Source organism: Naegleria lovaniensis (assembly GCF_003324165.1).
Source record: "Naegleria lovaniensis strain ATCC 30569 chromosome Unknown tig006, whole genome shotgun sequence".
In the NCBI taxonomy this organism is placed as follows: domain Eukaryota; phylum Heterolobosea; class Eutetramitea; order Acrasida; family Naegleriidae; genus Naegleria; species Naegleria lovaniensis.
In genome coordinates, this window is record NW_025407828.1 from 639,423 (window position 1) to 660,862 (window position 21,440).

General features: G+C 37.1%; 12 protein-coding genes across 12 annotated transcripts in view; 4 read left to right on the forward strand and 8 right to left on the reverse strand.

The window, feature by feature from the left end:
- Positions 1-629, forward strand: part of C9374_013536 (uncharacterized protein) — a gene marked incomplete at both ends in the record, with an annotated part of 1,942 nt that extends 1,313 nt beyond the window's left edge. The window contains 2 exons of the mRNA XM_044689423.1: positions 30-388; positions 509-629. Coding sequence (XP_044553945.1) covers positions 30-388; positions 509-629 — 480 coding nt within the window. The remainder of the gene's footprint in view (positions 1-29; positions 389-508) is intronic.
- Positions 630-729: 100 nt separating this feature from the next.
- C9374_013537 (uncharacterized protein) lies at positions 730-1,840 on the forward strand (the record flags this gene model as incomplete). Its single annotated transcript, XM_044689424.1, has 2 exons — positions 730-1,627; positions 1,725-1,840. 2 exons carry the CDS (start codon positions 730-732, stop codon positions 1,838-1,840), a joined length of 1,014 nt encoding a protein of 337 aa, XP_044553946.1.
- A 344-nt stretch (positions 1,841-2,184) lies between these two features.
- Positions 2,185-5,060, reverse strand: C9374_013538 (uncharacterized protein; the record flags this gene model as incomplete). The annotated part of the gene is made up of 4 exons (XM_044689426.1): positions 2,185-2,973; positions 3,080-4,276; positions 4,334-4,466; positions 4,564-5,060. The coding sequence occupies 4 exons, from the start codon at positions 5,058-5,060 to the stop codon at positions 2,185-2,187; spliced, it is 2,616 nt and encodes an 871-aa protein (XP_044553947.1).
- Positions 5,061-5,279: 219 nt separating this feature from the next.
- C9374_013539 (uncharacterized protein) lies at positions 5,280-7,397 on the forward strand (the record flags this gene model as incomplete). Its single annotated transcript, XM_044689427.1, has 4 exons — positions 5,280-5,450; positions 5,654-6,016; positions 6,144-6,182; positions 6,255-7,397. The coding sequence occupies 4 exons, from the start codon at positions 5,280-5,282 to the stop codon at positions 7,395-7,397; spliced, it is 1,716 nt and encodes a 571-aa protein (XP_044553948.1).
- Positions 7,398-7,457: 60 nt separating this feature from the next.
- On the forward strand, positions 7,458-9,623 carry C9374_013540 (uncharacterized protein; the record flags this gene model as incomplete). The annotated part of the gene is made up of 1 exon (XM_044689428.1): positions 7,458-9,623. The coding sequence occupies one exon, from the start codon at positions 7,458-7,460 to the stop codon at positions 9,621-9,623; it is 2,166 nt and encodes a 721-aa protein (XP_044553949.1).
- Positions 9,624-9,712: 89 nt separating this feature from the next.
- On the reverse strand, positions 9,713-11,227 carry C9374_013541 (uncharacterized protein; the record flags this gene model as incomplete). The annotated part of the gene is made up of 1 exon (XM_044689429.1): positions 9,713-11,227. The coding sequence occupies one exon, from the start codon at positions 11,225-11,227 to the stop codon at positions 9,713-9,715; it is 1,515 nt and encodes a 504-aa protein (XP_044553950.1).
- A 125-nt stretch (positions 11,228-11,352) lies between these two features.
- C9374_013542 (uncharacterized protein) lies at positions 11,353-12,441 on the reverse strand (the record flags this gene model as incomplete). The annotated part of the gene is made up of 1 exon (XM_044689430.1): positions 11,353-12,441. One exon carries the CDS (start codon positions 12,439-12,441, stop codon positions 11,353-11,355), a length of 1,089 nt encoding a protein of 362 aa, XP_044553951.1.
- A 463-nt stretch (positions 12,442-12,904) lies between these two features.
- C9374_013543 (uncharacterized protein) lies at positions 12,905-14,260 on the reverse strand (the record flags this gene model as incomplete). Its single annotated transcript, XM_044689431.1, has 1 exon — positions 12,905-14,260. The coding sequence occupies one exon, from the start codon at positions 14,258-14,260 to the stop codon at positions 12,905-12,907; it is 1,356 nt and encodes a 451-aa protein (XP_044553952.1).
- Positions 14,261-14,790: 530 nt separating this feature from the next.
- On the reverse strand, positions 14,791-16,023 carry C9374_013544 (uncharacterized protein; the record flags this gene model as incomplete). The annotated part of the gene is made up of 1 exon (XM_044689432.1): positions 14,791-16,023. One exon carries the CDS (start codon positions 16,021-16,023, stop codon positions 14,791-14,793), a length of 1,233 nt encoding a protein of 410 aa, XP_044553953.1.
- Positions 16,024-16,168: 145 nt separating this feature from the next.
- On the reverse strand, positions 16,169-17,719 carry C9374_013545 (uncharacterized protein; the record flags this gene model as incomplete). The annotated part of the gene is made up of 2 exons (XM_044689433.1): positions 16,169-16,323; positions 16,411-17,719. 2 exons carry the CDS (start codon positions 17,717-17,719, stop codon positions 16,169-16,171), a joined length of 1,464 nt encoding a protein of 487 aa, XP_044553954.1.
- Positions 17,720-18,014: 295 nt separating this feature from the next.
- Positions 18,015-18,443, reverse strand: C9374_013546 (uncharacterized protein; the record flags this gene model as incomplete). Its single annotated transcript, XM_044689434.1, has 1 exon — positions 18,015-18,443. One exon carries the CDS (start codon positions 18,441-18,443, stop codon positions 18,015-18,017), a length of 429 nt encoding a protein of 142 aa, XP_044553955.1.
- A 181-nt stretch (positions 18,444-18,624) lies between these two features.
- On the reverse strand, positions 18,625-21,269 carry C9374_013547 (uncharacterized protein; the record flags this gene model as incomplete). The annotated part of the gene is made up of 3 exons (XM_044689435.1): positions 18,625-18,995; positions 19,094-20,264; positions 20,376-21,269. 3 exons carry the CDS (start codon positions 21,267-21,269, stop codon positions 18,625-18,627), a joined length of 2,436 nt encoding a protein of 811 aa, XP_044553956.1.
- Positions 21,270-21,440: the final 171 nt, after the last annotated feature.

Consider the following 21,440-nt stretch of genomic DNA (forward strand, 5'->3'; position numbering starts at 1 on the left):
TCATTGATATTAAAGAATTAAATAATAAGAATATTTATGCAGATGGTACAGTGGATTGTGGTGAATGGGATTATTATTCTTTTGATATTCCAGCAGATGTCCGAGTTCAGAGATTTTACCTTTCATTCCGATTTACCAAGCTGAATGATCCATCCACGAACGATGTTCAAGCCATTTCCATATTCTTCAAATTAAATGAAATTCCGAATATTACGTATCATGATGCAGTTACAACATCACCGACCGTTCCGATTAGTTTGGATTATTTACAACCCAATTCTACGGGATATATTGCAGTGTTAGGAAGAGGCATGTGTCAAGAAGGACAAGAAACAACGAATTATTATTTATTTCAGGGATATTTGGATCGAGAGGGACCACTCCCAAGGTGAGTTTTTCTGTTATGATTGTTCATGGAAAATGACAAACAATGGAATGGTATATTTTCATTGAATGGTTGAATGAATAATTATCATTGGAATTGTGTGATGGATTATTATTGGCACAGTTGGGCCATTGTTATCATTATTGTTGGATCTGGTCTCCTATTCTCTGTAGTTGCCATTTCCTTATCTGTTGCCTATCGACATTTCAAACATCGAAAGAGAAGAGAATATGAACGATTGTGAGGTCGAATAAATCAAAATTTTTGGTATTTTTGGTTGACCAGTTTACAAAAAAATTGCCTACAATTGAATCATTTTCCTGCTCACACTCAAGACTTCGGAAATGATGGAACACAACCATGAATCCTATCCGATGAATGATCAAAATAGCATTATTCAGCAACAATCTCAAGAGAATCATGAAGAATCCATTCTTGATCTCTCGCATCCAAACCACCCACATCATCATGACGACCATCATCATTTCATATATGTGGATGAACAAGAAGAAGAAGAAGATTTAGAAGCATCTTCCAAATATCATCGTTCCATTGCACTTTTAAACACGAATAATTTCAGTTCCGATCCAATCCATACCGATACTACTAGTAATAATAATAACAACAACAACATGATGAATTTGGAAACAACAACCATGGTTGAAAATTCAACATCCGAAGTTGTTACCTCTCAACAACATCATATTCCATCCTCACCACACCCAAATAATCTCATACTATTAACGGCAGCTACACAAATTCATGAACATCATGGAGAATTATCTTCAACAGTAAACAATCATGATGCCAATGATCCAACCATGATGGCAGCTTCGTCCTCCTATAACAATAACAACAATAACAACACCACAACAACAACAACAGCTAATGCACACACCTCTGAGGATGATGAGGCCACTGGTCACAATATGGCTGGAGTGGGCGATGATGACGAGGATGGAGCTCAACAACTCGACACTGCCCCGCCATTTGAATTTAAGGAACAGGATCGTCTTCTTCCGTATGCCAATATTGAGAGAATCATGAAGAAAACTGTAGAAATGTTTAATAGGAGTGCTAAAATTTCAAAAGAAGCAAAAGAATGCATGCAAGAATGTGTGACAGAATTTATTTGTTTTGTAACGGGAGAAGCTTCTGATTTATGTGTGGAAGAGAAGAGGAAAACAGTTGGTGGAGAGGATATTCTGAATGCATTGGAAAAGTTGGGATTTGAAAATTATGGTATGTTAATATTTGTCAGACATGTTCAATTTCACACATCTTGGAACTCTGAATCTTTGCTTCGTCACGATCGAAAATTGATTATTATTTCCAATAGTCCCAGCATTGAAAGAGTGTTTAAGACAACATAGAGATGCACTAAAAAGTGATAAAAAAGGATCTTCAAGCAAATCCAAGAAAAAGTCCAAATCAAAATCAGGCGATGATAGTTAACAGAAAGGACGTGTAGTTGTAGACGACAAAATTCAATGTCAACGAGAATTTTCTTGCCAAGAGAGTCCACCATGAATATTATGGTAATTTCTCTTTATGAATCAGACATCTGTCTTGAACACAGAAGGTTGTTTTCATGGTTGGAAAACCGATCAACAACACGGACCAATAAAGTATCATCATGAGCAAATTCTCAAAGCCAAAGACCAAACGCAAACGGAGTGATTACTTTTTCAGTGTTCGCATTTTGGTTTGAAAATTCACAAAAAAATTTCCAGGATTTGTTGATGGTACAAAGTCAAGTAATATTAAGGAGTTGCAATACAACCAACTTGTTTGATATTTTAATGAGACTCCTCCAAATTCGAACTTTCAAGAGATGGATTAAATTCACAATAATGCTTAAAGTTGTGAAGACTGGTAAATATCTTTGCTCCTCCAACAAGGTCCATATCCCCACCATGTCTTGAAGTTTTCACTCGAAGATCACTGGAAATCGTTGGAAAGCGAATGGATGCTTGTGTTGTAAATGTTACTCGAACATTCGATGGTGTCAAAGTTTCTACAATTCTTCTTTTCAATCTCTCACCAAGGCCATAAATATGAATTCCGCCACCAGTCAACAGAATATTGCTGAAAATGTTGTCAGCAGTTGCCTTGTCAAACGATGAGCTAATTTTTGCAATTGCTGTATCGACGCAATCACACACTGAGAAATAATACCATTCTCCCAATTCCACCTGTTCTCGGGCTACTTGTGGTGTTTGTTGAAATTTGGCAAATACTGATCTGGTATCTGTTGGCTTATTTGTTTTTACAATAAATTCTTCATATTCTTTGGGATTGTCTAACTTGCTCATAGGTGGAACAATAGCAAACTCTGAAAAGTCATATGGCCAAAATTTGTTCGTCGTACTTTGGAAAACTCTATTTTTCTTGGCCTGTAAATAGTGTTCATAAATTTGAGGCATATGGTGGGTTGAAATATCATTATGAGCTTCTCCGTTAAGAACAGGTGTGCAAGTAACACCAGACGGTCCAATGTCAATTCGTAAAAATGTTTCGAGTTGATAATAAAGTGCAAGCATTTTGCATGGATCCACGAAACATATTGCTGGAACATCAATTGAAAACTGTGCAAATGGGACCAAAGTTTAAGTGAATGCCATGTTACAACATTCAAATCATCAGAAGAGTCAAATATAGTTGATGTAAAAAATCTCAATCATGATTACCTACCAAATGATCCTTAATTGTCTCCTTGTCTTGTTCCGTCCATGATGGAGGTGTAATAATTACAATTGGATGTTCCTTAATGTTAACTTGAAGATCTTCCTTATATAATTGATACACAAAAATTGAAAAATTAGTAAATGAACGAATACGTCGATTCTTTGAAAATAACGTAATTTTGTCACAGTGAAAAGCAGATGATAAAAACCGATCGCCACATAATACGTCGTCAAACCCATAGCCAGGAAGGTAAAAATGCGGATGATTGGGTTTTCCCAACAGAGAGCATGACATCCAAAATGAATTATTCTTTGCTAATCCGTATCTGTAATGAGCAAGCCCAACGTCCAAAATTACAGGACAAAAATAAGCTTCCATATTGGCTCTTGAAATAAATATATGATACCAATCCTTATAGTTGTCCTCTTCTTGCGATGTCGATTCCAATTTTTCAATGAGCTGGTTTTCAGTGCTCACAATTTGCATTGTTCGTGTTTGGGGTCTGTTGAGACTATACTTGTCAATACCGGGCTTTGCACTTGTGATTGTTACAAGGGAAGGCCATTGTTTTGTATAGAAATTCTTCCATAGTACAGGATCTCTTGCATGTGCGTTCATATTTCTGTTTAAGTACAGCACTGTCTTGCAAATTTCTTTAGGTATTAAAAAACTGAAGATAGCCACAAATATTTCAGACGGCAATAGAGATTCTATAAAGCTTTCGGAGCTACCTTTGCTTGTATGAATAGAATGTGACTGTCCAGTGTGAAGTTCATGAGCTTGCAGGTATTTGATTGTGGATTGTTCAATTTTACCTTGCTTTTCTAATTGGACACTTTCATCGATCAATTTCTTAATTTTCAAATATTGTTCGTCCTTTTTGTAATTCATGCGATAAATACTTTCTGAGTCTATTCTGCGAAAAACTAGTTCAGTTCTCAAAACATGTTTATGACCATGAAAAACTGTACTACCCTCATGGTATAGATCATGATTGAATATTGCTGCTGCTCCTTTCAGAGATCGAATGGAAGCAAGCTCCTTAAATTTCATAATGGATACATCTTGGTCATGCTGTGCTTCTGCTGAATCTGAAACTTTTTTTAACAAGGTTGTTCGTGCTGCACTATTGCCAAGATATACTAGTATGGTGAAAATACTTTGTTCATTGTCATTCTTTACAAATTTAGCATCTTGGTGTGGCTATTAGTGGTTATATTGATTTTCCCAAAATTTTTAAACACAGAACCAATCACAAACCTTGAAGAACGCTTTGTCTTTGTAATAACGATTGAATCTTAGGCACTCATTGATATAGGATGGAACCCACGTTCCATTATTATCAAAGCCGTATGGTCGTACACCTTTAAAATCTTGTGCTTTGAGATATGGTCTAATTAGACATAATCATTCATGCAATTTCAATGAAATAATGGAAGTTCACATTTCATAAAAGTAAAACGGTGAATCATCACTACTAATCAACTAACCTAATTCGACTCCAAAGTATGTTTGCCAATTTCTTACTAATCACCAATACTCTCTCATTGTTGCGATAACTCTTTGGATATTCCTTTTCTAGTGATTCGTACCCAAGCTGTGAAGTTATTTCAACCAGCTCATCACATTCACTTTCCGATAATATTTCCGAAATGAAGATGCAACGATCAGTATTTTCAACTTTTTCCAAAACATGTTGCTCGGTGGTTTCTTTGGAAACATGGAAATCCAATCCTCTCACTGTTTCCTTCTCTTCATTCATCGCCATCTCCAAGAAATTCACCTCCCGAACGGTTGGGTTAATAGATATAGTCGTTCCAGGAACGAGAATATCCTTTCGTCTCCAAAATTTACATTCATCATTTGCTTCCGTGGGTATTGTCGTTTTTGATGATCGCAAAAAGTATGGAACTTTATCGTCATCGGATAATGAATGGTTTTCTTGATCCCAATGATGAAGCTTGAAATGAGTTGCACTTCGTTCCATTTTTTGGTAGCCAAGAGAGTTTTTTGTAAAGATTTCAGAGTCTCTGAAATCTCTCAAAATATTGTCAAGGAGAAATTGGGTCAGACTGGTTAATATAATTAAACTCAATGGGTGTTGTAAAATTATGTGGTCGGCTCACCAGTCCGCAACACCCCGAAGATCCCGATTCATGAAACAAAGGCTCTTCAAGAATAAAGAACAAACAACAACTTGAAAAAAATGGCTTCAACCATTACTTGGCCAGTCTATCATTGGTTACCGTGGAGAGATGACCACTATTTGAAAGAGCAACACGACAGACTACTACTCTCTTCCTTTCATAATCAAACAAACTCGTCCATTTCACAACACGTGGATCATGGTTTCATGTTACTACAATCGGCAGATGGGGTGAGTGTTCATTCTTCTCTTTTTTTGTATGTCGGTAGGAATTTACCCTAACGAATGATCATGGGTTATTTGAAAAATGTTCACAAATTGACCAAATTTGTAATGATGATGATCTATGGTCGTATACGTTTCCGATCATCTAATTCTTTGTGGAAAAATCAAAATACTCATTGTTTCAAAATACAATGTTTGGAATCACATAGTCTCTTGCAGTGAAATATTTATTAGCCGAATTGGATGTTCAAATCATGTTACCGTATTTTGCTACTTTAATTTTGTTGGAATTATTTTGTCATTTTGTGTTGTGGAATCGAACCTTGTATCGTTTCAATGATACCTTCTCGAGTTTAGCCTGTGGAATTACTCAACAAATTACTGGAAAATTATTTACTAATTATTATTTTCATGTATTGCCTTATACATTTGTGTATCATTGTATTTATGGAGGTGGTAAAAGTGCGTTGCAAGAGGGTGTAGATCAATTGGGATTAACTTCATGGTATTGGTGGTTTGTATTGATTTTTAAGGATCATCAATATTATTGGGCTCATCGATATTTACATGAGGTAAGTGACTTTGAATTCTTTCAAATAATGTCATGCGTACTCACATGATTTCGTTGTTGCTGCATCCATGTGAAATTCTCGTATTTTCTCTATCCAAACAAAATTGTGACAATGTGTGTTCCAATAGTGGAATATCGGATGGGCAGCTCACAATGTGCATCACAGCGTAAGTAGAATCATCTAGTCCTTTACTCCAGGAGTAGTAATTGGTTCAACCATGGATAAATTTTGTTCTCAGTCCGAAGAGTACAATCTCACTTCAGCTCTCAGACAAGGATTTATTCAAGAAATTATTGGCTTTCCATTTTCACTTCCATTAGCTTTCTGTGGTGTTCACCCTTATTTGTTTTCTCTCCATTCGAATTTGAATACGTTGGCTCAATTTTGGTTTCATACCAGAGCCATTCGAAAATTCCCCTCGTTCATTGAATTTTTCCTTAATACTCCTTCTCATCACAGAGTTCATCATGGACGTAATGAATATTGTCTCGATAAGAATTATGGAGGTATTTTCATTGTATTCGATCGATTGTATGGAACGTTTGAGGCCGAACAAGAAATGGAAACTCCCGATCCCATTCGTGGTGATTATTCCAATGTGGTGTATGGTTTAACGAGTCCTCTCACTACATTCAATCCCATTCACACTCAGACACATCATTTGGTGTACATGTGGCAAACCATGAAAGAAATTTCCTCATCCTCTTCATGTGAAGTATTTAAGGGAAAACCATTTTGGTTTATTTGGTGGAATCGATTACAAGTAGTATTTCGAGGACCAGGATGGAATCCATTCACACAAAGCATGTATGAATGTCCACCAGTTTTGGAACCTCCCTCTCGAAATGAAATGTATGATCCATCGATTGGAGTTTGGAAAACGGTCATGGCCACACTTCATTTCTTGGTATTGTTTGTGTTGAGCGTGTTTCATTTGGAAACTAATTTTTCCCACTCTTCATTATTGACTAACAATAGTAGTGGATTTTTTGGGGAGAATGAGCATCATGTGTTGCATTTCGCTCAATTTGCACTCCTCTATTTATCCTTTTCTTCCCTTGCATTGATCTATGAAGGAATGGATTGGAAGTTCACACGACGATGTGAAATATTGAGATGTTCCATCATGTTGATTTTACTTCGTTTTGTCGTGAGTGCCAAGTCCTCAGCATCATCAACAACAACCTTCTCAATCAATTGTTTCATTTCGAAAATCATGCCAGGTGCTTCCATTTTCGCATCACCACTTGACATTATGGGTGTGAATTTCACACTCGCTCATGTCATGATGATGTTTTATTTCCTTTCATTGAGTTATTGGTGGTGGATGGGAAGAGTGGTCACACTAACCAACAGCAACGAAAAATCCAAATCCGATTAATAGAGCTTGTCCAAAAGCCCGCCAAAATAAAATGTTGAAATTTGTTCAAAAAATAAAAAAATGATTTCACTCTCGGATACGGAAGAAGAGCAGCACAACTCGGACCGACCATTGTTTAATCATTTACTGGAAGAAGAGGATGATCATCACGAACACCATGGTAGCAGCGGAAGAGGTAGTATTGGAGGCTTGGCTCAATACGGACGTAGCTCTTTGGGTGGAAGTGGACAAGCTGCTCCTGTCATACCCTCACTCGTGGATCCATCCGGTATCAAGACTTCTTTTTCCAAGTTTTTACAGGAATGTGTATTGAGTTCGGAACAATTGAAACAAACCATTTCTTTGACGAATACGTTTAAATTAGACGTTGCTCGTTTGAAACAACATGATGAACAGCTGTATCATATTTTGGTTCAATATCCCGAGACGGTAATTTCAATTTTTGATGTCGTGATGAGTGAAGAATGGCACAAGAGCCAGGGAGAGGAATGTACAATTACCATCACTGTAAACCTTGATACATTTAAACCAATGAGAGCACTCAACCCAACGGATATTGATAGACTTGTTGGAATTCAGGGAATGGTTACAAGACTGAGTGAAATTATTCCGGACATGAGAGGAGCTTATTTTAAATGCTCGGGATGCAGTGCCTCGAAGTATGTTCCACTCACGCAAGGAAGAGTGAAAGAACCACCCAAGTGTACGAGTGATACATGTTCAGGCTCGTCATGGATACTCATTCACAACCGGTGTCAATTTTATGACAAACAAGTGATCAAACTTCAAGAAACACCAGAGAGTATTCCAGAAGGTGAAACGCCACATACAGTGAATTTGTGTGTTTTTGACTCGTTAACAGACAGTGTCAAACCAGGTGACAGAGTTAAAGTGACAGCAATTTATAGAGCCATTCCAATTCGTATCAGCTCGAAACAACGAAAAGTCAAGAATATTTTCAAAACCTATTTGGATGTTTTGGGATTTGAAAAAATTGGAATTAGTATCTTGAATGGAGAATTAACACGAGCAACAACGGGTGGTAGCGGCAGCACAAGTAACTCTGCATCTCTTGAAGAAGCCGATGAAGAGGAACAATTAGCCAAATTAATGAACATTACTCCTCAAGAAGAAGCGGAAATCAAAGAACTGGCACAAAATCCAAATATTTATCAAATGTTGCAAGATTCCATTGCACCTGGTGTTTTTGAAATGAGTAGTGTCAAGAAGGGTATTCTGTGTCAGCTCTTTGGAGGTACAAACAAAAAGATACCAAATGGTCAATTGAGAGGAGAAATTCACATTTTGCTGTGTGGTGATCCTGGTGTAAGCAAGTCTCAACTCTTAATTCAAGTTCACAAAATTGCTCCAAGAGGAATTTATACATCAGGAAAAGGAAGTTCAGCTGTTGGTCTAACTGCATACGTCACAAAAGATCCAGATTCTGGCGACATGGTCCTAGAGAGTGGTGCTTTGGTGTTATCGGATCTGGGTATTTGCTGTATTGACGAGTTTGACAAAATGTCAGATCAAACTCGATCCGTTTTGCACGAAGTCATGGAACAATGTACTGTTTCAGTTGCTAAGGCTGGTATTATCTGTACTCTCAATGCAAGAACCTCCATATTGGCAGCAGCGAATCCTAAAGAGTCACGATACAACTCCAATCTCTCCATTGTAGAGAATATTCAACTTCCACCCACTCTCCTGTCTCGTTTCGATTTAATTTTCCTTTTACATGACATACCTGACCGAGATCAAGATGAAAAACTTGCCAAGCACATTATTTCTCTTCACTTTGATGTGCCCACTGATTATTCCACAAATATTATTCCAAAAGATCTTTTGGCGAAATATATTGCCTATGCTCGAAATAAGATACATCCTGTCATTACGGATGAAGTGAAACCATATCTTATTGAGGGATATTTAGGTCTTCGAAAATTCGGCTCTCACAAAAAGAATATCACAGCAACGACTCGACAATTGGAATCTTTAATTCGTTTATCTGAAAGCTTGGCAAGAATGAAATTGAAACCGACGGTGCAACGCGAGGATGTTGAGGAAGCTCTCAGACTCGTTCGAGAGTCTATATTTAAGGCAGCGTTTGATCCCAAAACAGGTACCATTGATATTGATTTGCTTCAAACTGGACGATCATCTGCAGACAGAGATTTGGAAAATTTGAACGACGAGGAAACCTTTGGAATGGAAGAGGAATTGTAGTTTTCTGGACAGCCCTGGGCTTGTTTTCGTATTTTCCTAAGAGTGTGACAACTCATACTACTACCACAAAGTTTGATGGATCACAACACTCACATAAACCAGTAACTTATTGAAAAACTAATGGACAATGATTGAATGTAATGCCAATAGAGTTTAGGTATGAATAGCATGTCACCTTCACTGAGTATGCATTCCCAACAGTGATTTTCAGCCTCGGACAACAATGGGTGCATTTCCATTAAAAGCTCTCTTTCCTTCTCTTGTCCATGCAACACGAACATATTTTCAATTTCACTTGTATTCGATTGCAACAGTCCAGTCTTTCGTTTGTACAAGCTCGGAGTGGCGTCCGGATGATAAATTCGAACGTATTTATGGCCACACACCTGTACCAGTATGTTATCATAGGGATCTGTATGGAGCGGTGAAATGGTGTTGCATGGACCAAACCATGCATTGACAGAGGTCACTTCACCTTGCTCTCCTAGCATACAATAGATGGGTTCTTGAATATCTTTACGTAATGCGTTAATTTGTTCAAATAGAGGATGTTGAGCAAGATAGCCAATATTTCTATTAGTGCCTGTGGTTTCCGTCATTGATTCTTGTTCATCACCAACCTGCAAGACATAGGTTTTCATATATTCATGGAATGGCATTAATTGTTGTGACCAATCCTCAGAAGTATAAAATTCACCAATTTCCACAGGAACCACTCGATAGGCTGCTTTTTGTAATAGATAGTCCATATTTCTCCAATTTTTATACGCAGCCCATTCTGTTGCAGCATTCTTAATGATACAAGGCAATTGCTTGTCGAAATATTTCGCTTTAAATTCCATCACACTCATAGAATTGAAATCCACTACAGGTATAGGTTTAACAGGAGGAGATAAGAAAACGACTTGAGATCTTAAATCTTGAGAAACTTTCCTTTTTTTGGAAGTGATTTCTTCATGTCCTTCATCAGTACGTTCACTATTTTCATCAGTTAAAGAAGGAATTCCTAGTGTTTCAATCAAATATTCATGAATAGAATCTGCAAAATTATGAATATATGGTCGATAGATATCATCTCCCATCATTAAGCCTTCATCACACTTTTTTAAAAGTTGTTCCATGAAGTGAGCAGTCGTATTGCTGTCATTCAATATACTCTCATGTTTGGATCTCTTGAAAATATTGAAAGCAACTTGTAATAAACAGAGCAATGCAAATAAACTTCTCCATTCTGGACACACATCGGACCAATGACCTGTATGAAGCTGAGTCCATGATATTTCCAGCAATTCATCCAACGAGTGAAGAATATGCTCCTCTTGTTCGGAAATGTTTGGTTGTTCGGAATTGTTATGTGGAGTGTTTTGTTCAATTTCAATTAAAAGATTTTTAAATAATTGATCCAAGAGTGGATGAACGCTATGACTATGGGAAAGAATTTTCGTTTTAATTTGATGAAGATTAAATAATAAATTATCATCATCCATGGTGTTGTCCTCATCATTTAGAAGATCACTGGAATTATCATCTTTCCGATTACACTCCAAAATTTTGACAAATAAATCAAACGCAAGTCGATCAAGCTGATTTGATGATGATTCCATTTTTTTCTTATTGGTCAGTTCAACATTATAGGTTTAGCTTAAAAGTGCAAGGTAAAGAAATAATCAAGCAGGTTATGAGCTATACAATACGTCATTAACAATTAATTATTAATGAAAAAAACTCATCAATGTTGGAATTGAGGATTAATTGGAATGGTGATAATGGTTCCACTGCTACTTGCTGACTTATCACCTTCATCTTTTTTCCGCTTCTTCTTTTCCTTCTTATCCTTATCTTTCTTTTCCTTTTTCTTTTTTTTCTTTTCTTCTTTGTCTCCCTTTTCGCTCTTATCCTTCTTTTCTTTTTTTTCCTTCTTTTCCTTCTTCTCTTTCTTTCTCTTTTTCCTATTTTCAGACTCTTCTTCAGTGGCAGAATATTGATCTATTGAGCTGTCCATTGAGAGTGGTGTCTGAACCGTGGAGCTCGACATGGGGGTCGATACACTTGCTTGCTGATTCGGTATTCTGATAATATTTTTCTCAATGTCTATGGCTGGTGTAGAAGGAGTGACAATATTATCGGAAATGGGTTCTTGTTTGATGGTTGTGGTCGTTTTAATTGCTGATGGTGGCAGCGTGGGTGGCGTGGTAGACATGTCTGTACCTCGCAATAGCTGTTGTTGATTTTGATATACATCTCTACTACCAAGACTCATTGAACCATTGAGTGGTTGATTGGGTGATGGCATTGTTTGTGGTGGAAGATGTGTTGGCTGAGGTTGTTGTTTTGGTACTAGAATTGGCTGAGAAATTGAAGGAAATATAAATGTTCCTCCTTGTAATGTGAAGGCTTCTCTCGCATAATTGTCTCGTTTCAAATCAATAGGTTCATCCAAAATACGATTCGGTGTTGGGTCTTTTCCTTCAATCACACGAATAAGACTTGATGATTCTCGCAACAATGGAATAACTACATTTGGATCCAGTGAAGATCCCGAGGCTTCATTTTGTGCTTGTACTTGTCCTTCCAATTGATCAAAGGCCACATCACTAATATATTCCATAAAGGATGATGTGGTTCCCGATGAATTATTACTAAATACATAGGCAATCATTTCATGATCATTTTTTAAATCAATTCCCAAATCCGATTGCATTAAAGCTGCCGATTGTTGATTCTGATGAGAAGGGGGAGCAATAAACCCTCTCGAGAGTAATTCTGAATTATGAATACTCTTGTAGAGATAAATATTGGGAGATGAGGTTTTGGACATTTTTTAATAAAAAAATATTGGTGAATCTTGTATCAAGCGCTACTCGATTTCCCACTCACGCCTCCACTGTAAAATGATATTTGCATGTCCAGAATATTATACGTAACATTGTACATCTCGTGTGTGGTAAATCCAACGACAACAGTTACTCGGGTAGAGAGTTCTCTCAAATAATTAAACAACGGCCCACATTCGAGTAAACAGGGTTGAACTTTTAAAATTTGCAGCTCAGCATTTGAATTGAAGCTTATTGGACACTATTAAGGATGTGCAGTCGTTGTACTCTAACTTATCACAGAACAGTCTGTACATCTTGAATTTTTTGATGACGATTTGAAACCTCATTCAAGAACATTAAATCCAATTTGGGGAAAGTACGAGCATTGATTAGAGGATGAATGAGGCGACAATTTATTAAGAAATTAAATCTGGTAGATGCAAGCCATTTGGGATAGACGATAATCTAAATTTCATGATAGTCATTCATTTGTTCATAGCAAAATTTGTTCTGACTGTGCAGTGCTTCTAATAATGGAATCATGGTTTTGAAATTTTTAACACACTTTGCAAAATCGACCTCTTTCCAATCCCAAGGAGAAATTAAAACAGCTCTGTGTACAGATGTTTTCTTGCAATGCTGATAGAAAGTGAGTTGACGTTCCAATTGGAGAAACTTTTTCTTCCACACTTCCTCTTTAGTGATTTTTTGCCCTGTAGCCTCGATGATTATATTTTCATCTTCTCTCTCTCCTACAAAATTAAATTCAATAGACGGTGGATCACTTGAGAGCTGATCAGTCAGAAGTGTTACTTTGTCGTTCCAGTTTCTCTTCTCAAGCTCAACCTGTGCATTATGAAACTCCAAGCCATAGTCTTTTCTCAACAATTTTAAAGGACTGAAGAATCTTTGGAATGGAATGTCAAATTTGCGAATGATGTTGAGTCTAATGTAGTTTTCATAATTTGCTCCTACAAGATGATCAATTTTGTTGTTAACAGTATCAATCTTTTCCTCTAATGTGTATTGAACATTATCAATCTTTTTCTCTAAAGTGATAATCTTGTTCTCTAATTCATCAAATTTCAACAAAATCAGAGACTTTAAATCATGAGATTCTGAACCAAACACAGCATTGGTAAAAAGAGGAGGTTCTTCCGCTTCTTTTTGATTTGAAATGTTCTTGTAATCAACTATTCGATTGTCTTCCTCTCCTTCTTCGCTTTCGTTGCTTTTCTCTACCCAAAAAGTTTTTCCATCAAGGCTTGAACCTGGTTTACCCTCTTGAACGTCTCTGTTTGTTAAAGGACAACTTGAAGGAGTGTCATTTACACTTGCTTTTTGAGAAGCATCAGCGTTTGTTGTTGATGTTTGGACCGTATTTGAGGTTGAACGCACTGTTCCACGCCCTTTGTTCTTACTTTTCTTTGGATGTTTCTTTCCGTTTGTCTTCTTGTTCATATTTTTATCCACCTCATTTATCAAAAACGCCCTCATTTTGTCGGATTCAGCATGTTTCGCCAACAGTTCACTTTGGACAATGGAAAGAAGTTTCTCAGTCATGTCCATCGTCTGGTCTACTCTTTTTTCCAACGGCTCATTTTCGTCCAACGGAGGAGGACAAGGTATTTCCTTCCAAGACGAGGTTTCTTTAAGGTCTTTTGAGGTAGTAACTCCGTAGGCCAAATACAAATGCTTCAACCATGGATTTAATGAATCATAGATCTTTGGTTTAGGTAAATACTTCTTGTTGATGAAACGGTCCTTTACTTCAAGCCTTTTCTGCTCGCGTTCTTCATCGGAAAAAAACTGTTCTTTCATTTCGGTTCTAGATAATATTTTTTTTGTCCTTAATAAGTCGCTAAGCATACTTGCTGTTTTTCAAAACTCAAAATTGGGTTTGCACGGACTTTGCATTTCTTGTTTTTGACTTGAGTTTGTCTAATATTCGTTTTTCGCTCCATGGCTTGGTCTCTTCCTATCATTGCAAAGCAGAATTCGCAAAAACGTTTCATCAAAAAGAATGTCTTGCCTTATCAAATACTGTGGACCTTTTACGATGTATGAACTGGTTGAAAGTCATGTTTTGAGGGGTTGGACTTGTATTGAACGAGTAACTGGTGTAGCTATTATACTTGGCGCTTCGCTCATTGGATTTTCCAACGCAATCATGGCAGTGAATGACTCTACAATATTCTTTTATTTTAACAATATATGGTGACGAAAGAGCCAACTCTTTACTGCTCCCTCAAAACGGAGGCATGAAATAAAGGTAAAAGTGTGGAGAAGAACACCTGTTTCCAAACAGAACATTCAACAATACAATTATCCAATGAACGGTTAATATAACCTCAATCAAACATTAGAATTCGATGATTATTCTCATCGACCACAAAAAGTTCACCTGTCCTCTCATTCACACACATTCCAAATGGAGCATACAATTTCTCACTCTTATTGAAAATTCCAAACGATCCAAAACTTTTCAAGAATTTACCACTCTTATGAAAGACCATGATTCGATGATTCATCGAGTCACTGACAATAATATTTCCTGTCGATCGATCCACACAAAGGCCCATGGGACATACAAAATAATCAGGTTGATTGGAAGATACAGCTGTTCCTTGTTGAGAGTTCATGTTGTGATCATTCTCAGGCATGGATGTATATTCTTCATCATTGCCAAGTATTGAAATACTTTTTTTGATATCCCAATAATGTTGATTGGCATCAGAGTTGTTGATGGCTGGAGAAAGAATCTTAATCTTCGAATTCCAATATTCAGAAATGACAATTTTCGGATTCATTTTGTTTGAAAACAAGACGGCAATGGACCATGGTTCATGAATTTGAGAATGAATTTCCAATCTGTGATGCACCAACGTGGAAATACTTCGAATAAGAGAGCCATCGAACGAGTTGAGTATTTCAATTTGATTGTATCCACTATTACAAATATAAATGTCACTCGATTCATAGTTTCTTTTGGGAATGACAGCCACTCCCATTGGATAATAAAATTTTGGTGTTTTGCTCGAGTTGTTCGTAAATGGTGGTAGATTATTTGGAGTTGTTCTATTTTCTTCATCATTTTCGTGAATCATGTTATTCGAAATTCCAACTTGCCATTTTCGTACAATTGGCTCACCTCGATTGAAAATTCGAAATTTACACACATGACAATAGCTCAAGGTGACAATTAATGAATCCATGTCATTGGTGTCAAATGCTAAACATTGAGGATGAAATGAAAGTGGAATACTTGTTACAAATTTTCGTGTCATTAAATCAAAGAGGACAATTCTGGAATTTCCAAAGTCACTCACAACGATCAACGAATGTCGATACGAAATTTTGACATCTCTCGGAAATGAAAAATCAATACCATTGACGTTAGTTGAGCAAGAATCGAAGGTTGTTGCATTTCCAAGTGTTCCCTTAAGAGTGAAATTATATTTGAAAGGAATGCATGGTTGATTGTTGGTGGAAAGTTTTTTTCGGAGCAGGTGAAGGATCTTCCTATTGGTAAGAGGAAGAGGGTCTTGCGAATTGAGAAGAATAATCGTTACAGAGCGATCCATGGCAGTATTGACTTTCTTTTTGATGAAACGTTTGCTGGGTTGCCTTTTTAAGATGTGTCAGTTGTCCAGTAGGTGGTGAAAAATGCAATGTTCATGTGGTGTAAATATTACAACAAATTTTATTGATACATACGATTCAAACTTCTCAATTATAAGTCAACAATCTCTTTCCATGCTTATAAATTTGATATCCAATAATGGAGCCCACGGAAAGAGTGACAGGAGCCAATGAGTAGAATGAATACTTTTCCAATGACAAAAAGGCAACTCCAATAGCTCCAGCACCAGGTAACATACCAGCTTTAAAAATCCAAATTACAAAACCATTGACACCATACATTCAATAAACATGTTCAATGATAAATTCAATAACATGTTGGAACATACCTAATAAACCTTCCATATCGAAAAAGCTATTCTTTGCAATATCTGCAGTAACAAAAAGTGTACCTCCAATTCCAGAAACAATCATTGGAAGCAAATTCCAGAAAGGTCCCAAACGATTTCCACTTGAAAATCCTATCAATGAAATGATACTCAAAACCGAACAAATCATGAGTACAATTTTGTGAATGTCTAAATCACGCCAATTAAATGTCTTGGAAATGAAGGGAAATGTTTTCTTGAGTGAAATTTTGCCATGAAACAAATCAGCGTAACACAAAATGGTCATGAAAGCAAATATGGCATAGAAGGGAAGCATATGAACACCTGTAGTAGTGGAGAAGAATTTTGATTGCGAATCCGTCAGTTGGTATCCAGCCAGATTATACATGTGATATTTGAATCCTGTAAAAACCCAAACGAGTAAGCCCCAAATGGCATAGAATATGAGTATGACTCCAGTTTCTGAGCGACTCTTAAATTTGAACAATTCATTCACAAATAAGGCGCTAATCATTGAAAATGTCATTCCAGCCAATACGTGCATGGGTACCATGGAATATGGTAACCACCACAATCCTGTATCAAGTGTCCTTCGTTCAGGTGGTGTGCGTCCAAACAATCCAATAGAAATGTTGGCATCAACAGTGATAATTCCTGCCATCATTAACAATGAATACAGAGAATAGTGCTCAAATCTTGGAGCCAATCCATCAAAACATTCTCGAACGCTTCTAAGACGCTTGGCGCTTGCTTTTTCGCTTCTCACATGTTTTACAAATTCAATAAATTGGTTCTTGCAGACAATGATTGGTTTCTTGTAGACTTTTAACATGGATGTGGCCTCGCTCTCTTTGATCTGATTGAAAAACACCTTCTGTTTGATAAACTTTTCATATTGTAAGTCAAATTCCTTGTAAATATGAGCATATTTTCTGTTGTGGACATAGACAGGACTGAATCGATCAAAATATTTCAATAAAAGATGTCCAATCTCTTCGGATCTACCATTAGGAATTATCTTTTCCGAAATGGTGAGCGGTACAAATTGCCATACTCTGTATTGCGTATTCACAATTTCTTCCCAACTCTTACAGACCTGAGAAATTCGTACAATTTGGAAAGGACTTGATCCCGAATATTGAAATATTTCGATCAAAATTTCATCAGGAACCGATGTCATACGTTTGTTATCAATAATGAATGGAGTATATTTTTCTTCCGTTGTTGATGGTTGATGATCATCCTCGTCTTTTGAAAAATCGACTGCACGATCTTGAAACGATCGAGTAGCAGTGGAGGATGAAATCATTTTTTTTTGATCTGGTTCGATCGAAGAAATCGTGCTATTGGATGGACCATGACGTCAGGAGTGAGTGAACTTGATGTCATCATGTCCACGTAATGAATAACAATTCGAATAGCAAGACGTGCAATTAAAATGTTAAAACATGCTATTATTAATAATGAATACAGTCAGACTGAGGCTGTTTCATGATTAATTGGAAGAATAAATTAAAATAATGAGTATTGACGATCAGGGGTTTGGAAATCCAATGGTGTGGATCACGATATTCACAAAGGCATGATGATGACCATGACGATCACTATACAAATCTTCTCAAATCTAAAATTTTGGTATCTACTACTTTATCTTTCGAGTAGGGATTATCAACAAAATTCGTGGGGTCCTCATCATAGGCCAAATTCTGAGCTCGTGGTAGTTGTTTGGCATCATTGAGAGCAGCAGATTCATTTCTTGGATTTATCATCATGCTGTTTTGGAGGGCTAAACTCTCTAATAACGGATTTCCCGAGTTCATGAAAATAATTCTTCGTTGTCGGCCGTTATTATTGTTGTTGCTATTCGTGTGATGGTCTTGATTAATGATGTGATCGGGAATAAAAAAATCATCATCGTCCATCATCATGGATCTGTTATTATTATTCATGGAATTTCCTCTCATTCGGCTGGCATGAGAAAAACCAGCCATGAATTGTGCCAAGTTGAACAATGCTTGACGATCGTCTGACATTTTTTTCACTCTATTTTTATCACAAGATTTCAATTTCCAAAATTTTGGGATACGGACATTTTCAACGTGTCATAATAATAATATTAAGAAAAAAAGCTTTCTCAAACCCTCCTGAACTATTATTCAATGATGATGTTGTGACACCGTCATTTAATGATAAACATTAATAATGGCATGCAAATTATTCAGTTTTGGGTTTGAAAAGCTTTGCTTTGGCTTTGGAGAGCATGAGCATTGCTACAGGTGAATCTTGTAAATTGAGAATATTTTGACACACTCGAATGACAGAGGCATAATCACCCTCCCTAGAATAGCGTTGAATGAGCAGAAAGTCACGAGAAATTTTGATTTGTAAATCAGTAGCTTCCTTATTACTACATTCCAAGCTGTAGAATGCAATGCTTTTTCCACTAATTTCCATATTATCGACATAGTTGCAAACAAAATGATCTTTCACATGGTTATAAGTACTTTCTCCAATCAATACCGTGGTTGAGTATTCTCGATTCAATCGTTCTAGCTTGGAAGCAATATTTACATTGACGCCAATCACTGTGTTTGTTCGAGGGCAAAACGATCATATCATTGTCCAAAATATATTCAAAATGTTAAACAAAATGAGTACATGGATGTGACACAAAAATACATACCTCCAAAACTCAATCTACTCAAACAACCCATGGAACCACAATAAACCTCACCGCTATTAATTCCCACTCGCATGTCGAGTTGAGGATAACCTTTCTCTTTCCAAGCTTTGTTCAGATCATGGAAGACCTCTAACATTTCTGTCACTGCTCTGCAAGCTCTAATTTCATGCTGTTCCACTCTCGCGAGAAGTCCATTATGTGTATTGCTGCTCCACAACGCTCGAATGCCATCACCAACATACTTCTCAATGAAGCCGTGGTGATGTTCCAAAGTTGTCGTCATGGCAGAAAAATATTCGGTCATGACGCTTAGTAATATTTCACTGTCTGTACTCTCAGCGAGTTCAGTAAAGCTTACAAGGTCAGAACAGAGAATGGTCATATTTTGCACGTCCATGCCAATTTCTGCAAAATATTGACCACTAAGCACTCGTTTCATGAAATTCTGATGTACATATTTGCTGAACGTATTGATACCTCTACGGAGAGATGAGATGCTTTGTTCCAGTGCTGAAATGTCAGAAAATACACTGCGTTTCTCCTCTTCTGATTCGTTCATGTTTTTCAACTTGACAAGTTTGTCTAGCTTTTTTTTCACATTTCTCAGTGGGTTATTCATTGCCTGAACGAGAATAAACAATAGCAAGGTACCACCGACCATGATAATGATATACACGACAAGAGATGTAATTCCACTTGCGAATAACTCTGTCACAAAATCGGACTGATTATACACAATCACTACTCTCCACATTAGGTTATATTTGTCGGTAATGGTGGAAACAAATATGTTCTTTCCATTCAGGAAGAAAGTGTCTGACTTGGCGTTGGTCATATTATTTCGCATAATGTGTTGAGCGTATGCCAAAATTTCCCTGTTCACATCCACCAATTCTTGAGTCGTATTGTTTTGAGTGTCACCCTTACTGGAGGCAATAATTACTCCATTTGGATCCATGATGAAGCAATAATTAAGGTTAGGATATTGTTGCAAGGTTGAATTCAAAAAATTCCCCAATCCTTCCAATGAAAACAAGATTCCCACCACTCCATATAAATGGTCGTATGTGTAGCACGATTTATCACGACACAGCATGGAATTGTTGGGTGTCAATTGAGAGAGACCCAAACGCACCGCAGTGGTATTTGCCTTTATGTAAATTGGAAAGGCCTTTTTCAACCACCAACGAGTCATGATTTTAAAAATTCACCCAAGTTTCATTGAATCGATTACAACAAACAGGTCACGCTCTAATTTCAAAAATTATTAATAATAACTTACCAAGTTAATACTCGGTTTACCATACACCGAAAAAAAGATTTCTGACCACCGAGGTGAAACAGTATCCTTTGCATTTTCTTGAAATGCTCTAAACCAAGGTCTGTCTGTTGGCAAATATGGAAAATAGGACGTGCTTAGTAGATTGGATGCTACAAGAGGATCTGAACGTAAATCGTTCTCATGGTTGTGATATCGATACAAGGTGTTGGTGTTATTAAGAAACTCCAAAACAGAAAAGGTTTGATTAATGTCATTGACTCCGATATAATGATCGTTAAAAGTACCTAATTGCAGAATGCTTAACGGAGTGCTGGGAACGTACAAACCCCGAATATATTTGAAAAGTAAGACCCATGAGGTGAAATTGTAAACATCCAAACCAGAATCCAACTCCAAGTATATTTGTTGCAACACGCTCTCAGAAGTATCAATAATTGTTGAAACATGAATATTCACGAATAATTGCGTTTGAAATGCCTGATTTTGAGACACACGTGACAAGGTCTGATTTCCACTCGTGTACAGCAACAATATACTCGTCAATAAACCTAAAACCCCTTGCACAATAAACACAATCAACAAGCAATGTACAATTCTGACTCCTTTCGGGCATTCACAACGACACAGATTGGATTTGCCTTTATCCGATGTGGAAGTGCTGCCTTTCGTTGAGTAATAACTGTTTGAAGTAAAGATGGAACTCTTCCTCGACGAAGGGAACGGAGAGGGTTTTGGAAGCTGATGTGAGAGCATGGGTCTGGTGAGATCATCGGATTGAAAAGTTGTTGCTTTTTCACGATGTTGTGTGGTATTGTCTTCGCCGACCACAGAAATTATATCTTGATGATGATCTTCTTCATTCGGGACGGGATTGGTTTGTTGATTTCCAATCATGATGTGTGCTGCAAACTGTTAACTATTGAGTGGTTGCGGAATAAGTGTTTCCCTGAAGCAACGCTTAAAGCGGTGAATCTAGAGTTATTTGTTTGAGTTTTCGCAGCAGTAGTGAAAACGGCCATCTTGATGGAAAGCCAAATATTGTTTGTCCAACACCACAACTCTGTA